Source organism: Pseudorca crassidens, chromosome 11, assembly GCF_039906515.1.
Source record: "Pseudorca crassidens isolate mPseCra1 chromosome 11, mPseCra1.hap1, whole genome shotgun sequence".
In the NCBI taxonomy this organism is placed as follows: Eukaryota; Metazoa; Chordata; class Mammalia; order Artiodactyla; family Delphinidae; genus Pseudorca; species Pseudorca crassidens.
The window spans coordinates 99,102,905-99,120,324 of NC_090306.1; the positions used below are offsets into that span (position 1 = coordinate 99,102,905).

General features: G+C 42.7%; 1 protein-coding gene across 1 annotated transcript in view; it reads left to right on the forward strand.

The window, feature by feature from the left end:
- MEI1 (meiotic double-stranded break formation protein 1) overlaps nucleotides 1-17,420 on the forward strand; it is a 65,152-nt gene that overhangs the window by 25,963 nt on the left and 21,769 nt on the right. The window contains exons 17-20 of the mRNA XM_067698242.1: nucleotides 666-763; nucleotides 3,701-3,869; nucleotides 9,136-9,283; nucleotides 15,262-15,537. Of these exons, the coding sequence (XP_067554343.1) occupies nucleotides 666-763; nucleotides 3,701-3,869; nucleotides 9,136-9,283; nucleotides 15,262-15,537 (691 nt within the window). The remainder of the gene's footprint in view (nucleotides 1-665; nucleotides 764-3,700; nucleotides 3,870-9,135; nucleotides 9,284-15,261; nucleotides 15,538-17,420) is intronic.

The window sequence follows — 17,420 nt, forward strand, 5'->3', positions numbered from 1 at the left end:
CATTTTGGATTCAACAGCTTCCTCTTTTTCTAGTACTCCTCAGCCCTTTCCTGACCCAGGAGGACTTTTTTGTTTCTGTATTTTATTTTTTTAATAAATTTATTTATTTTATTTTTGGCTGCGTTGGGTCTTCGTTGCTGCACGCGGGCTTTCTCTAGTTGCGGCGAGTGGGGGCTACTCTTCATTGCGGTGTGCGGGTTTCTCATGCGGTGGCTTCTCTTGTTGCGGAGCACGGGCTCTAGGTGTGTGGGCTTCACTAGTTGTGGCGCACAGGCTTAGTTGCTCCATGGCATGTGCGATCTTCCCGGACCAGGACTCAAACCTGTGTCCCCTGCATTGGCAGGCGGATTCTTAACCACTGTGCCACCAGGGAAGCCCTATATGTTTTATTAAATTGGAGCTTAGTAGCCCTCCTTGATTTATTTTTTTCAGGAAATTTTTAGTGAATGCCTATATGGGCCAAGTGCCTAAGTTACATCTGTGGGCAGCAGGTTCCATATTTACTTTTCACAGCTACCTCCAGACCTTCTCTACCAGGGCCATGGTTAGAACTTCATTGGGCTCTGGCACAAAGCAGTGGTGCCCCAGTACATGGCAGGGATAATGCTGTCCCAGCCAAAGTAGCAATGTACTCTCTTGTTCTGTCTTCCTCTTCTCCCACTAAGTCACTCAGCCCTAAACCAGGTGTGTTCCAGTTTCCTCTACTACATGTGCATCAACCTCCTCTCAGCTCCAGAGAAGACAGGACCACCTTCCCAAGAAGGTAAGATGCTGTAGTTTGACCACTCATGAGGTCTGTGGTGGTCTTTTAGAGTCTGGATGCCTTGCTGATTGGCTGGGTAGTGAGTCAGTACAGTAATAAGAAACCTTTGCTTGAAGCTAGCCAGAGGAACCATGGAATGATGGAATGATGGAACTGTAGGCGGCTTCCTAGGGAGGTGAGATAATAAATAAATCAGAAAACAGTGGAATCCAAGCCCCTGGGACCTTTAGACCTTAAGGGTTGAGAAGGACTCTAAAGCTCAACAAGTCCAGTTCCTCCCCGTGACCAACTTCTCTGCATTGTCCCTCACACCAGGGCTCTTGCTCTCTGCCTGTTACCCCCAGATACCTTTGCTCAAAATACCTTTTTTTTTTTTAAACCTAATATGAGATTTTCCTAGTCTATGTTTTCATGCAGAAGTGTATTTGTTGTAGAAATGGGGAAATGGCGAGTACTCTAATGTTAAAGTTAGAAGATACTTTATTTATTTATTTTTGGCTGTGTTGGGTCTTTGTTTCTGTGCGAGGGCTTTCTCTAGTTGTGGCAAGCGGGGCCACTCTTCATTGCGGTGTGCGGGCCTCTCACTATCGCGGCCTCTCTTGTTGCGGAGCACAGGCTCCAGACGCGCAGGCTCAGTAGTTGTGGCTCACGGGCCTAGTTGCTCCGTGGCATGTGGGATCCTCCCAGACCAGGGCTCGAACCCATGTCCCCTGCATTAGCAGGCAGATGCTCAACCACTGCGCCACCAGGGAAGCCCTGCTCAAAATATCTTGAACAGCCTGTTTCATTTCTCCATTCCTTCATTCAAGAAATATTTCTTGAGCATCTACTATGTGCCAGACTCTATTCAAGGAGCTGGTAATAGGGAAACAAAGTCCTGTTCCAATGGAGTGGGAGAGGCAGACAATAAACACATAGATATAATGTCAGGGGTGGATGAGTGCTATGAAAAAAAATAAAGCTAGGTGAAGGGATGGGGGTGATGGAAGGAGGAGGTACACGTTAGGGTTTTCATGAGGAGGTGAGGAGGTGGCATGTTGGTGGAGGTCTGAGTGAGGTCAAGGAGTCCCATGCACCATCTAGGCAGGGGGAGCAGCAGATGCAGGGCTGAGAGCTGGAGGTTTTCCCTTTTGCTGAGTATTAGTTGAGCTTCTGCAGCATGTCAGGGAGGCCTAAGTGCAGCTGCGGATACAGTGATAATTACGATACGTTCTCTGCCCTAAGGAGTTCCTCTATCCTAGACCTCTCCCTCTTGCTATAACATAAAACAGTTTAATCATTGTTTTATTCATTCATTCAACAAATACCGTGCCTTCTTTGTGGGTGACATTTGCTGCTGGCTGTGTTTCCTCTTTTTACATTTATGAAGATGTTGTCTTCTCCCTACAGACTTCCCAAACCGCTCTTTTTCCTTTGTCTTTCTCAGACACTATGCTGAGAGAGACAGCAGCACAGGTGAGCATTTTCATTCCTTCCAACATGGCTTGGCTTCTAGTTCTCTCACTGTACCAGCCACTCCTCTCTGCTCGGTGTCCAGCTCTCTGCCTCCTATTCAGGTGTGGTCTGGCCTGCACAGAGAATGACATGATGACTTCCACCATGGTGGCAGCCGCATCACAACAGCCTCTAGTGTTCACCAGCACCAGCCCCTGCTGCAGGCAGCTCCCTCTCTTGTTGGAATAGGAGGGGCCACACTGTCTGCCCCCTCAGACCCTGAGATCTTGTCATATCTCAGAGCACCAGGAAGAGCAGCCAACCTTACTTACTTATGGATGTGCGAGGCTCAAGGATATTAGTTTTGTTATTATCACAGTGGTCATAGTGTGCTTTGGTAGAAAAGGCCCTAAGCTTAGAATTAGGAAACCTGACCTGACTCTGCTAGCACGTCGCAGTGGGACATTCTCCATGTCACCTTCCACTTGCCTGTAGGCCCACTGCACTGGCAGGATGGACCCTTTCATTTGACCTCTAACTTGGCCCCCTGCTTGCAGTCTCTCATCCTCCAACCAGTCTTCACCGACTGCTAGACGATCTATCCTTAACATCTCAACTACCCTGGCCTTCAGCCATTGTCTCCAAACATCAGTCTGTGGGGCATTGTCCGACAGTGATGGAGTTTTCTCTGGTCTATGGTGAAATTTGGAAAATAAGGGTAATGTAGTGAATTTTCCATAAAGGTGACTTTATTCAAAATTTAAGCTCTGAGGTCCTTTTCTTTCATATTCTTTTGGTAATCAAATGTTCTTTCTTTTAAGAAACAGAAGTTTCATAAGAAATTTAGGAATCTGTTCTCAGGATAAAAGCCATATTCTCTATTCATCATTCAAGGTCTTTCACAGTCTAGCTACAAATTACATCACACAGTCCCAAACCCCTAACACTCCACATCTATTCACTGAGGGGCCAGTCACACTGAACTCCTTCCTGCCCCTTATACATGACTTCCTCTTATGCCTCCAGGCTGCTGAACTCCTTGCTTCCTGGCTCAGGGAGTCTCTTCCCTCCTTTCTCTGCCTGTTTTCTCTTCACCCTCCACAGTTCCCTCCTCTTTGAGCTTGCCCTCCCCGTCGCAGGTGGCGTGAGTCACTCTCTCTTCCACGCTTGAACATGGCACTGATCACATGTCCTGTAATTATCTGTCTCATTATCTGTTTTTTCCCACCAGCTGCCAGCTACTGGAGGTAGGGCCCATGTCTCACAGCCTGGCCTAGAGTAGCCAATCAGTGGACATTGTCAAGTGAATGAATGTATCTATGTCCTTCCACATGCTACCTTTAGTCTCTCCTGGTAGAGAGGAAGAAGAGACTGATTTCCTTTTATCTGGTGTGTATCCTTGCTGCCCTGTGCAGTACTCTGTATGTAGTAGACACCCATGTGCTCATTACCTGCTCTCCTGTGTCCTTTGTGTGATTTTTCTCCTGCTTGTTCTCTCCCCAGAACTATCTGCAGTGTCTGAGCTTCTGCAGCATGGGCTGCCCCAGATAAGCAGCAGGAGCCCTGAAAGCCTTGCTTTCCTGTCGGATCGCCAGTACGTGGAGGGAGCCACTCGCCAGAGACAGTACTGCATCCTGCTCCTCTTCTACCTGGCCTACATTCACGAGGACAGGTCAGTGCTCAGAGCTGGTGGCTGACAGTTGGTTCTGGAACCTACATCTTTAGCCAAGTTCAGTTCAATAAATGTTTACAGAGGCATCCTCTCCAAGCCTGGTGCTGGGCACTGGGGACACAGAGATAAGTGAGAAATGGCTTATATTCCTCAGGGGCTCACATGTTGGAGAGGGGGTTAAGACAGGTGGGTAGTCTGTCTAGAGACAGAGGCCTAGAATGCTAATGAGAGTTCCTTGATATCCCTGAGGGTGTTGTTCACGCACCAAAAAAAAATATCAGTGCCTTACTTTGGTTTTAAGAATCACTATACAATTTTTTAAAATTTAAAATCAAAAGACTATTTTCTGTTAAGCTTTTAAAAAATAATTTATTGAGTTAAAATTTACATAATTAAATTAACTGTTTTAAAGCGAATTTAGTGGCATTTAATACATTCACAGTGCTGTGCAACCACCATCTCTATCTAGTTCCAAAATATTTCCATCACTCCAAAGTAAAACCTCTTATCCATTAAGCAGTCACTACCCATTCCTTTTTCTGCTCAGCTCCTGGCAACCAACAGTCTGTGTTCTGTCTCTATGGATTTATCTATTCTGAACATTTCCTATAGATGTGGTCATACAGTATGTGACCTTTTGCACCTGGCTTCTTCCACTTAGCACAGTGTTTTCAAGATTCGTCCAGTGAGCATAATGTTTGTAGCATGCATTGGTACTTTATTCTTTTTTTTTTTTTTTGGCTGAATAATATACCGTTGTATATATACACCACAATTTGTTTATTCCTTCATCCATGGCTGGACATTTGGGCTGTTTCCACCTTTTGGCTATTGTGAATAGTAATGCTGTGAATATGTGTATACATGTATTTGTTTGAGTACTTGCTTTTCTCTTCCTTTTCTGTATATACTAGGTGTAGAATTGAGGAGTCATATGGCAATACAATGTTTAACATTTTGAGGAACTTCCAAATTGTTTTCCAGAGTAGCTGCAATCCTACCAGCAATATTTGAGGGTTCCAGTTTCTCCATATCCTTGTTAACACTTGTTGTCCATCTTTTTGATTATAGCCAGCCTAGCGGTTATGAAGTGGTTTTTGCATTGTGGTTTTGAATAGCATTTCCCTAATGCCTAATGATTTTGAACATCTTTTCATGTGCTTTTTGGACATTTGCACGCCTTCTTTGGAGAAATTCAGATCTTTGACCCATTTTTTTAACTGAGTTGTAAGAGTTCTTTATATGTTCTAGATACAAGTCCCTTATTAGATATATGATTTGCAATTTTTTTCTCCCGTTCTGTTAGTTGTCTTTTAACTTTCTTGATGGTATCCTTTGAAGCACAGAGTTTTAAATTTTTATTAAATCTAATTTTAAAAATTTGGGGGGGATGAAATATGTCTGTTTTTTCTGTTGTCATTTATGCTTTTGGTGTTGATTCTAAGAAACCATTTTCTAACCCAAAGTCATGAAGATTTACTCCTATATTTTCTTCTATAGTTATTTTCTTTCACAATTTTAGCTCTTACATATAGGTTTATGATCCATTTTGAGTTAACTTTTATGATGGTGTAAGGTAGGGGTCCAACTTCTTTTTTTTTTTTTTTGTGGTACGCGGGCCTCTCACTGCTGTGGCCTCTCCTGTTGTGGAGCACAGGCTCCGGACGCACAGGCTCAGTGGCCGTGGCTCATGGGCCCAGCCTCTCCGCGGCATGTGGGATCTTCCCGGACCGGGACACGAACCTGTGTCCTCTGCATCGGCAGGCGGACTCTCAACCACTGCGCCACCAGGGAAGCCCCCAACTTCTTTTTCATAATGTGGCTTATACAGATGTTCCAGCGCCACTTGTTGAAAACATTATTTTTCCCCCTTTGAATTGTCTTGACACCCTCATTGAACATCACTTGACCCATGAGATAGTTTAAAAGTTTTTTTCTGGACTTCCCTGGTAGCACAGTGGTTAAGAACCTGCCTGCCAATGCAGGGGACATGGGTTTGAGCCCTGGACAGGAGAGCAACTAAGCCCATGCGTCACAACTACTGAGTCTGCGCTCTAGAGCCCATGAACCACAACTACTGAGCCTGTGCACCACAACTACTGAAGCCCGCGCACCTAGAGCCCCTGCTCCGCAACAAGAGAAGCCACCGCAATGAGAAGCCCATGCACCGCGATGAAGAGTAGCCCCCACTCTCCATGACTAGAGAAAGCCCCTGCACAGCAACGAAGACCCAACGCAGCCAAAAATAAATAAATAAATAAATTTATATATATATAAAAAGTTTTTTTCTTATTTTAAAACTCGTGCTTATTGTAAAAACTCAAGAAAAATGATTGGCTATAACGTAAAATACTTCCCCATACACCTGCCAGAGTTAACTACTATTAGGTACCCTCCATGAACTCTTCTGTGTGTTAAAAAACACGAATAGAGGGACTTCCCTGGTGGCACATGGTAAGAATCCACCTGCCAGTGCGGGGGACGCGGGTTCAAGCCCCGGTCCGGGAAAATCCCTCATGCTGCGGAGCAGCCGAGCCCGTGCGCCACAGCTACCAAGCCTGCGCTCTGGAGCCCGCGAGCCACAACTACTGAAGTCCGCACGCCTAGAGCTCGTGCCCTGCAACAAGAGAAGCCATTGCAATGAGAAGCCTGCGCATCGCAATGAAGAGTAGCCCCCGCTCGCCACAACTAGAGAATGCAACGAAGACCCAACAGAGCCAAAAATAATAATAAAACAAAACAAAACAAAACAAAAAACACACAAATATACTTTTTTTTTTAATATACAGAATGGGATATAATACAAGGTCTTCAACTTGCTTTTTAACTTAACAGTATATCTTGGACATCTTTCCATGCTACTACATGTATTAATAGGTCTACCTTATTCTTTTGGTAGCATAATATTTATATTATGGCTATTATCCATTTTCTTTTTAGTTTTTAAATAAACATTTTATTTTGGAGTAATTTTAGATTTACAGAAAAGTTACTCTTCACCCATTTTCTCCTAATACATAACTGTGGTACATTTATCTAACTAAGACAGTAACATTGGCACATTACTATTTTTTCCAATTTTTTAAATTGTAAAATACACAAACATAAAATTTACCATCTTAACTATTTTTACTGTACAGTTCAGTAGTATTAAATACATTCATAATATTGTGCTACCATTACCACTATCCGTCTCCAGCACTCTTCATTTTGCAAAACTGAGACTCTATACCCATTAAACAGTAAGTCCATTCCCCCCTGCCCCCAGCCCCTGCAACCACCATTTTACTTTCTGTTCCTATGATTTTGACTATGCTTAGTACTAATTATAGTGGAATCATACAGTATTTGTCTTTTTGTGACTGGCTTATTTCACTTAGCATAATGTCTTAAGGTTCATCCAAGCTGTAGCATATGTCATAACTTCCCTCCTTTTTTGCACCAAATAATATTCCATTGTACATGTATATACCACATTTTGCTTATCCATTCATCTGTCGATAGAGACTTGGGTTGCTTCCTTTTATTATATATTGTCAATAATGCTGCTGTGAACATAGGTATACAAATATCTCCCTGAGTCCCTGCTTTCGATTATTTTGAGTATATACCTAGAAGTGGAATTGCTAGATCATCTGGTCGTTCTATTTTTAATTTTTTGAGGAGATGTCATACTGTTTTCCACAGTGGCTATACCATTTTACAGTCCCACCAGCAGTGCACAAGGGTTCCAATTTCTCCACATCCTCTCCAATACTTATTTTTGTTTTTGTTTTTGTTTTGATAGTAGCCATCCTAATGGATATGAGGTTGTTATCTCATAGTTTTGATTTGTGTTTCCCTAATGATTAGTGATGTTGAGCATCTTTTCATGTGCTTATTGGCCATTTGTATATCTTCTTTGGAGAAATGTCTATTCAAATCTTTTCTCCATTTTTTAATCAGATTGTTTCAGCTTTTTTGTTGTTGAGTTTTAGGAGTTCTCTATGTATTCTGGATATTAATTCCTTATTAGATATATGATTTACAAATAATTTCTCCCATTCTGTGGGTTGCCTTTTTACTCTGTTGGTAGTCTTTTTTTTTTTTTTTTTTTTTTGCGGTACGCAGGCCTCTCACTGTTGTGGCCTCTACCGTTGCGGAGCACAGGCTCCGGACGCGCAGGCTCAGCGGCCATGGCTCATGGGCCCAGCTGCTTCGCTGCATGTGGGGTCTTCCCGGACCGGGGCACGAACCTGTGTCCCCTGCGTCGGCAGGCGGACTCTCAACCATTGTGCCACCAGGGAAGCCCTGTTGGTAGTCTTTTGATGCACAAAATTTTTAAACTTTCATAAAGTCCAGTTTGTTTATTTTTTCTTTTATTGCCTATGCCGTTGTTGTCATAACCAAGAATTCATTGCCAAATTCAATGTCAAGAAAGTTTTGCCTTATGTTCTTTTCTAAAAATTTTATAGTTTTAGGTCTTAAGTGTGGATCCATTTGGGGTTAATTTTTTTTTAATATCGTGTTAGGTAAGAGTCTAACTTCATTCTGTTGCGTGTGGAAATCTGGTTTTCCCAGCACCATTTGTTGAAAAGACTGTCCTTTCCCCATTGAATGGTCTTGGCACCCTTGTTGAAAATCATTTGATGATATATGTGAAGGTACGATACTATTAACTAAGCTTTATTCAGATTTCACCAGTTCTTCGTCTATCATTCCTTTTCTGTTCTAGGACACAAGCCAGGATACTGCATTGCATTTACTATTACCTATTTAAAAATGTTTAATTTGGGGGGGTCTTAATCTGATAGGTGAGACATAGGGTAGAAAATTTAAAAGATATAAGAGGGTATATAGTGAAGTCAGTTTCCTCCTCTCCCTTGCATGTACAAGTATAGACGTCTCCCTCCCCCAGAAAGTAGCCCATTGAACACAGAAATGTTTAATGATAAATACGAGAAGGTGGACTGGCTGCCAAAGCAGGGCCTCCTGAACCCCAGAAGCAGCATCCTTCTGTTTAACACTGCCGGTCCAGCTGCCTGATGCTTTACCTTCTAGGTGTGAGTGAGGAGTCTCTGGCCTCTAATAGAGCCTTGCACAAAGCACAGAACTATGTGCTATGCATGTGTGACGATGCTTTGTTAAATATATACAACACACTCTTTGTGCAAGGTGTCATTAGAATGTGGACATGCTGGGACAGAAGGACAGTGGCTGAGGGAGGACGTGGCCGGGCAGGACAGCCATCTCTGCCTTTTTCACTCAGACTCTCCTTGGTTGACAGGTTTGTCTCAGAGGCAGAGTTATTCATGGCTGTGCGAAGCTTCCTCCTGTCTCTGCAGGACCAGGGTGAATGCCCTCCACTGGTGGTTTTCAGAGCTTCCATCTATCTACTTGCAATCTGCCAGGACAAAGACGGTGCGCTAGATGAGGTATGGACCAAAGTGCCTGGGGCTTTTCTTCCTCCTCTTGTACCTCTTCACATCATGGTTCCTTGGGAGACTATGATGATGTATATATAGAGAAGGTGGGTGGCAGAGAGAGAGTGTGTGTTGGGGGAGTGGGGGAAGATAGAGTGCTGATATATACATAGCCCTTGTAACTTAGCCAATTCTCTCAACAGTACTGGGAGGCAGAGATTATTATTTCCGTTTTATAGATAAGAAAATCAAGACTTAGGTTAAAGTATTGATAACTTTTGCTAGGTCACACAGTTAATTGATGGCGTGACCAGGACTCCAGCTCAGACTTGACCAACTCCCAAGGCTCTTTTCTTAGTACCACCTCTGGTTTATGCAGGAGGAAAGAGGTGTGAGGTGTCTCCAGGTAACAGTTTATCAAACAAAGTGTGTTCCCGGCACCCAGATCATTGTTAACCAGGCTGGTCTTGGATTGCTTTGAAGGTGGTTATACGTTACAAGTTTTCTCTCTCTAGCTTCTTTATAAACTCTCAGGGGTGGAGGACTATGTCTGATTCATCACTGGATCTGTCACCTTTTCCACTGAAAATTGCTTTTATTCCTTAGATGTGGACTCTTCAGCCTCAAATTAAGGACTCTCTTCCTTCACTGGCTATTAATTTTGCCTTTTTAAAAAAATTACTATTGGGGCAAATGTGACATGAGCAGACCTGGTTTAATTTGAATGGAATCAGGAAGGTATAGTAGAAGTGCAAGTGTTCTCAAGTAAGACAGATGTAGGTGTATAATGTCCCATTGTCTCTCTTTTTGTGGTATTAGCAGCCATTGTTGATCATTCCCTAGATCCTTTAATTCGTTAGGGATTGCAAAATATAATATCCTAATTCTGTCATTCTCTCTTTGTTTATTAACTGGACTATTTGTATAAAAAGAAACTTCTCTCACCAACTATTCAGTTACTCTGAATGGTAGATTGTATAGGAAGCATAGAGTCAATGTTTGATTCTTTCCCTTTAATTACCAGTTTTCAAAAAAAATGAGTTGGTTGCCTAGCACTCTCTAAAAGTGACCAAAGAGATTTTTTTAGTATCATTATGAGCTCATCGATTTAAAAATATTTGATGGTTTCAATCCACTATATTATCCTTTTGAGGATCAAATCGTCCTGTCTTTGGCCAGTGGGAGCCTATTCAAGGTTGCTCCTAAGTCCTTTTGACACAACCTTAGTGATCTTTGACACAGAGCTTGAGTTTTCTTTTCTTTTTTTAAAAATAAATATATTTATTTATTAATTTTTTATTTTTGGCTGCTGCACGTGGACTTTCTCTAGTTGCTGCGAGCGGGGGCTACTCTTTATTGTGGTGCGTGGGCTTCTCTTTGCGATGCTTCTCTTGCTGCTGAGCATGGCCTCTAGGTGCGCTGGCTTCAGTAATTGTGGCACGTGGGCTCTGGAGTGCAGACTCAGTAGTTGTGGTGCACAGGCTTAGTTGCTCCATGGCATGTGGGATCTTCCCAGAACAGGGCTCGAACCCGTGTCCCCTGCATTGGCAGGCAGATTCTTAGCCACTGCACCACCAGGGAAGCCTGAGTTTGAGTTTTCTAGTATCACAAGATGCTTCAGGCATTCCTGCTCTCCCATCCTGTCTTGATCCTACCCAGTTAGGCTTTCACTCTTACCATATCCCTGAAAATGCACTTGTCAAAGTCACCAATAACAGATACATGGCTAAAGCCAATAGTTAGTATTTTAGTCATCATCTTTCTTGACCTACCTACAACATCTCTTTTCTTTGAAACACGGCTTTTCCTTGGCATCTAGAATACCGGGTATTCCTAGTTTTCCTCCTACTTCTGTGGCAGTTATGTCTCAGTGTCTTTTGCTGATTCTCTTTTATCGCCTTGACCTCTAAATGTTGTAGTACCTCAGGGCTCAGTCTGTGACTGCTTTTCTTTTTTCTCTAAATTTACTGCTTTGATGATCTCATACAATCTCATGGTTTAATTCATGGCTGGATTAAACAAGATCACTCTGGCCACTAGGACAATATAACAGAGGAGTACAAGGGTGAGGATGCAGAAACCAGTTAGGAGGCTACAGCAATAATGTAGGGAAGAGATAGTGGAGTAGGTGGTGAAAATTGTCAGCTTCTGGATATATTTTCAAGTTGGTGCCATAGGATCTCATGATGGACCAGTGTGAAGTATGAGAATAAGAGAAAATAAAAGGATGTTTTCAAAGATTTTGGTTCTCATGAGGGTCAAAGAATTGTTGGATTGAAATACTAGAGGGAGTGAGCTGGAAAGATAGGAGGGGTGGTGGTAAAATGGGATGCGTGAAATTGGGATTATTTGGGAGGGTGCAGTTCTTCATAATGACAAGGTCTAGATACATGACCGTGGGAATGAATGGCTGAGGCTGGTAGAGGAGATTAGAAGGAGGAAGTAAGAGAATTTAGAGGCCAAGGTTTTCGAACTAGGGAAGTGGGAGTGAAAATAGCCTCCCTTGAGAGACTGTAGGCAAAAGAGGTTTTTGGCAGAGAATCAAAGCAGCAAGGTGAAGGGAATATTCAAAGAGGTACAGGACATAGGGAATTTGCTGATAACTGTGAGTGAGTTCTAGAGGGCACGTGGAAGGGTTGTGGAGCTGTGTAAGAGTGGGAGATGAGATTTAAAGAGGGCATGTCCTGAGCCATATGGGGGTGACCTGAAATTTCTGGGCTTTCTGAGGTGACTGACGTAAATGGGGGAAAAGGACACAATAGGAATAGTCCTGATGGCTTCAAGACTAATAATCGTGGCAAGATTGGTTCTTGAGGGCCCTCTCTTCCCATCTACCAGTGGGTGTGGAGACTTAGAAGGTAGTTTATGGAGGAGCTCCAGATTTCCCCTCTTAGGTGTGAATCCATAAATGATATATAACATTGTTTTGCATTTTAAAAATTCTTATATAAATATATAAATGGCAATATACAGTCACAACTTGTTTTTTTTTCACTTTGGTTTTCTATTTTTATTTATTTATCCAGGTTTTTTTAAAAATTGTGGTAAAATACACAAACATAAAATTTACTATCTTAACCATTTTTAGTGTACAGTAATGGTATTGTGTACATTAATATTGTTGTGCAACCATCTCACCACCATCTATCTCCAGAAATCTTTTCATCTTGCAAAACTGAAACTCTATACCCATTAAACAATAACTCCCCTATGTGCATTGACCACTTATCATGTGCCAGGTGCCAGGTGCCATGTGGGTCCCTGTCAGGGTTGAGGTGAATCAAACAAACTCCCTGCCCTCAGGGAGCACCAGTTTGGCAAGAGAGACAAAAAGATCTCCTACAAGGCAGGGAACAGCTACAGTGCTTCCTGGAGCTGGAGGACCATTGAGAGCTACGAAAGCACAAGGGGCAAGAGGTTGTGTCCGATTGTGGCATCAGAGAGGCTTCGTGGAAGAGATGGAGGTAGCGAAGGGAGAACTTTCAGGCTGAGCGTAGAGTAAGATTTAAGATACAGAAGTGGGGAGTTACCCAGTCTATCCATTCAAGGAAGGAAGCCTAGTTTAGTGTGGCTTGGCTAGGTCATGTGGGAGAAGGAGTGGAAAGAAGCTGGGAGGTAGACCTAAGTCTTTAATAACATGCTCGAAAAGGAAATTAAGCAGATAATTCCATTTACAGTAGCATTAAGAAATTAAATATATAGGAATAAATTTAACAAAAGAAGTGCAAGGACTTGATCACTGAAACTCACAAAACATTATTGAAAGAATTTAAAGAATACATAACTAAATAGAAAGACAACCTGTGTTCATGAATCAGAAGACTTAATGGCCAGTTATAAGATAAATAAGTGCTGGGGATGTAATGTACATCATGATGACTACAGCTAACAATGTTGTTTTGTATATTTGAAAGTTGCTAAGAAAGTAGATCTTAAAAGTTTTCATCACAAGGAAAAAACTTTTGTAATTATGTGAGGTGATGGATGTTGACTAAACTTATTGTGGTAATCATTTCACAATATATACATTTATCAGATCATTATGTTATACTCCTTAAACTTATACAATGTTATACATCAATTATATCTCAATAAAATTAGGAAAAAAGAAGACAATAGTGTTCAGATGGCAGTACTCCCCAAATTGATCTATAGATTCAACATAATCTTGATCAAAATCCCTGTTGCCTTCTCTTTTGTTTTTTTAAGATTTAATTTTATTAATTTTTGGCTGCGTTGGGTCTTCGTTGCTGCACACAGGACTTCTCTAGTTGCAGCAGGCGGATTCTTATCCACTGCGCCACCAGGAGAGTCCTTGCCTTCTCTTTTTTTGTCCAGAAATAGACAAGTTGATCCTAAAATTTATATGGAAATGCAAGGGACCCAAAATAGCCAAAACAATCTTGAAAAAGAAGCACAAGGGCTTTCCTTGTGGTGCAGTGGTTAAGAATCCGCCTGCCAATGCAGGGGACACGGGTTCGAGCCCTGTTCCGGGAAGATCCCACATGCCACAGAGCATCTAAGCCCGTGCGCCACAACTACTGAGCCTGCACTCTAGAGCCCGTGCGCCACAACTGGTGAGCCCGCGTGCCACAGCTACTGAAGCCCGTGCACCTAGAGCCCATGCTCCGTGACAAGAGAAGCCACTGCAGTGAGAAGCCCGTGCACCGCAACGAGGAGTAGCCGCCATTTGCCGCAACTAGAGAAAGCCCACGTGCAGCAACGAAGACCCAACACAGCCAAAAAAATTAATAAATTTAAAAAAAAAGCACAAGGTTGGAGGACTCACACTTCTCAATTTAAACTTACTACAAAAATAGAGTAATCAAGACAGTGTGGTTCTGGTATATGTCTAGCATAGACAACCAGATCAATGGAATACAACTAAGAGTCCAAAAATAAACCCATATTTTATTTTATTTATTTATTTTTTTTGCGGTACGCGGGCCTCTCACTGTTTTGGCCTCTCCCGTTGCGGAGCACAGGCTCCGGACGCGCAGGCTCAGCGGCCATGGCTCACGGGCCCAGCCACTCCGCGGCATGTGGGATCTTCCTGGACCGGGGCACGAACCCGTGTCCCCTGCATCAGCAGGTGGACTCTCAACCACTGCGCCACCAGGGAAGCTGAAACCCATATATTTTTAAAAGGATGCCAAGACAATTCAGTGGGGAAAGAATAGCCTTTTTTTTTTTTTTTTTTTAAGAATAGCCTTTTTAATAAATGGTGTTGGGACAGCTGGATATCCACAAGCAACAGAATGAATTTGGACCCTTACCTCATACCGTACACAAAAAATAAATCAAAATAGATCAAAGACCCAAATGAAGAGTGAAAACTATAAACTATAAAATTCTTAAAATAACATGTTAAGGAATTTGAGTTTTGTAATATGTACAATGGGAAGAGAGAGGTTTTTGAGGGTTAATAAATGATTCAGAACACCTGCCCTTTGCTTTCTCTGTGCCAGGTCTTAGACCAAGTGCACAGATCAATCTGCCGCAGTCCCTGCCCTCAAGCATCTCAAGTCTAGTGCGGGAGGTGGACAAGTACACGCTGACAATTATGATACACTGTGGTATCATTATAGAGCTGGGTTTCTCAGCCATGGCACTACTAACATTTTGCACAGTCTAACTCTTTTCTGTGGGAGGCTGTCCTGTGCATTGTAGGATATTTAGTGGGATCCTGCTCTCTCCTACTAGATGCCAGTAGCACTCTCCCAATCAAGACAATCAAAAATGTCTGTAAACATTTTAAAATGTCCCCTGAGGAGCAAAATCACCCCCAGTTGAGGACCATTGTTATAAGGTAAGCACAGTGAGGTTTTCTTTTCTCTAGAGGGTGCTGGGATGAGCCAGTGTAGATATCCTGGAGCACTGAGAAGCCAGTACATTTTTCCCGCTATGTCTTGGCTGTCTGTGTTTATTGGGGATTGGGGTCTCTTGAGTCCTCTGCAAGGTGTATTTACCCCTTTCTTCTTTGCCTCCAGGCTGTGGTTGGCGCCATCAGAAAATTACTAGAGGGCATCCCGGACCTGCACCTAGTGTACACCCACCACCCCCTCCTGCTCAGGTTATTCCTGTTGTATCCAGAGCTGATGAGTAGGTTTGGGCACCGTGTCCTGGAACTTTGGTTCTCCTGGGAAGAGAGCATCTGTGAAGAGCTGGATGATGTCGCCTCTGCTGGGCAGCCCACCCTTCCCGCCAGCTTAGCAGCCCTGTTTCATATGCTCAGAAGCAGCCCCAGCACCCTGCTCATTTTGCTGGTAGGTGACCACTTGCTCATTTCTACATTCAGAGATGGTGGGCCCTCTCTCTCTGGGAGCTGGTTTATTGAGGTCAGGAGGCACCCGCAGCTGCTTCTGCCTGCCTCTGGACTTATCACTGTTTCCATGTGAGTAGGAGGTGCTTTCGGCTGGCAGGTGCCTGGTTTCTGTAAGTCTATACCCTTTCTTAAGTCTGATGGAGGTCTGCTCACTGAGAGATATGTGCCTCTCTAATCCCCAGGGGATATGCCTATGAAATGCTGACCTCAGTCACCATTCCCTCTCGCCTCCCTGTCTTCTCTTAAGCATATTCTGTTAACAAGGGTTTGATGTCATAGGGGACCCCTGGGGCACGTAGATGAAGATGTCTGATAGTAGAGGGACTCAGCCTCTTTTCTACCATAACTCTCAGGATAATGTTACATGTGCAACACCCTCCCTTAGGCATACCCAGAATTTTTTTGTCATGAGTTTATTGCATATTCCATTGCTTTTTTTATGAAGTAAGACATTCCTATAATTTCTGTCAGGTACATCAGTTAGATAAGTAAGCCGCCTGCTGTCTGCAGTTTCTAACACACTGACTTTAATTCCATCTTTTTTTCCTCATTATTATAGGGATGACTGCTATAATTTATATATATATATTAAAAAGGAAATTATTTACACATTTGACAATTTGTATTTAGTGACCAATTACTAGTTTTAGGTCCCAAACTGAGCACACTAGCATATGAGACACTCTTTTTAGAACCCCTGCCTTCAATGCCAGTTACTTGGCTCCCCACCCCTTAGTCCTGGAAGAATGACATAGCCCTTTAGAGAAGAGTGGGTGTTCCTTTGATATTCTTATCATCAACAAACACGATTCCCTGACTTTATTGGAGTGACTGTGGTGGAAATAACACCTGCATATTATATATCTCACATCCTTAGGTACCTACATCTGTCTGTATTCACATTCTCATGTACACACTCCCCACTCAGACTTAAATCTTCACCTTTTTCCCTGAGATCTGTCGTCTTGTGAAATCACACACGTGTTGGCTTGATAGGGGCCACATTCACGCTTTGGCTCAAATTCTTCCTTGGAGGGGGAAGAAAGGAGAAGAAGGAACGGGTTAAAAATAAACCATTAGTGCATAGGGAAAGAAGAAAAGATGGGATGCCAGGCAGAGTAGCAATGGACAGAGCTAAGATACTGGATTTTCTTTGCCAGGTAATGTATTCAGGGTCAATTCCTCACATATAACAGGTACTTATAAATTTTTGCTGACCTATTGAGTTAGGGATCCGGACAGATCTAAGTCTCTCAAAAAAGAAAAATTCAGATCTTCTGAGAAAGATACTAATCATGGTATCTTATTTTTTTCTTTTTAAACAGATGAAGAAATAGGTTTAGAGAGATTTGTCCAAGGTCACAAGAGCTGAGATTAAAACCCAGATTTTGACTCCCTAATGTTCTTTCCAGTAAACTCAGCTAAATTCAGTGTTTCATCTAATGGGAGAGCTGTTTGTTTGAGCACTAGGGATATAGGGATGAATTTCACCTAGTCCCTGCCCCATGGGCCAGTGAGAGACCCAGACACAACAAACCACTAACAACTGGAAGATGAAGGCTTCTCTGAGCTTCGGTTTCCTCACATGCATAAGGGAGATAACATGGGGATAAATGAAAGAATATTTAGGAACACTTGTGATATGCTATACACGGTAGACTATCATTCACTGATTATTGACTGACTCTGAACCGGATAATGTTAATCTCACAGAGGCTTATTGAATTGCCAAGGTCATATAGCTAATAAAGATCATGACCATGACTGGAGCCTAAATTAATGAGTTTTTCACTAAATTAGATCCTAGAAACATCAGTGGTAAGA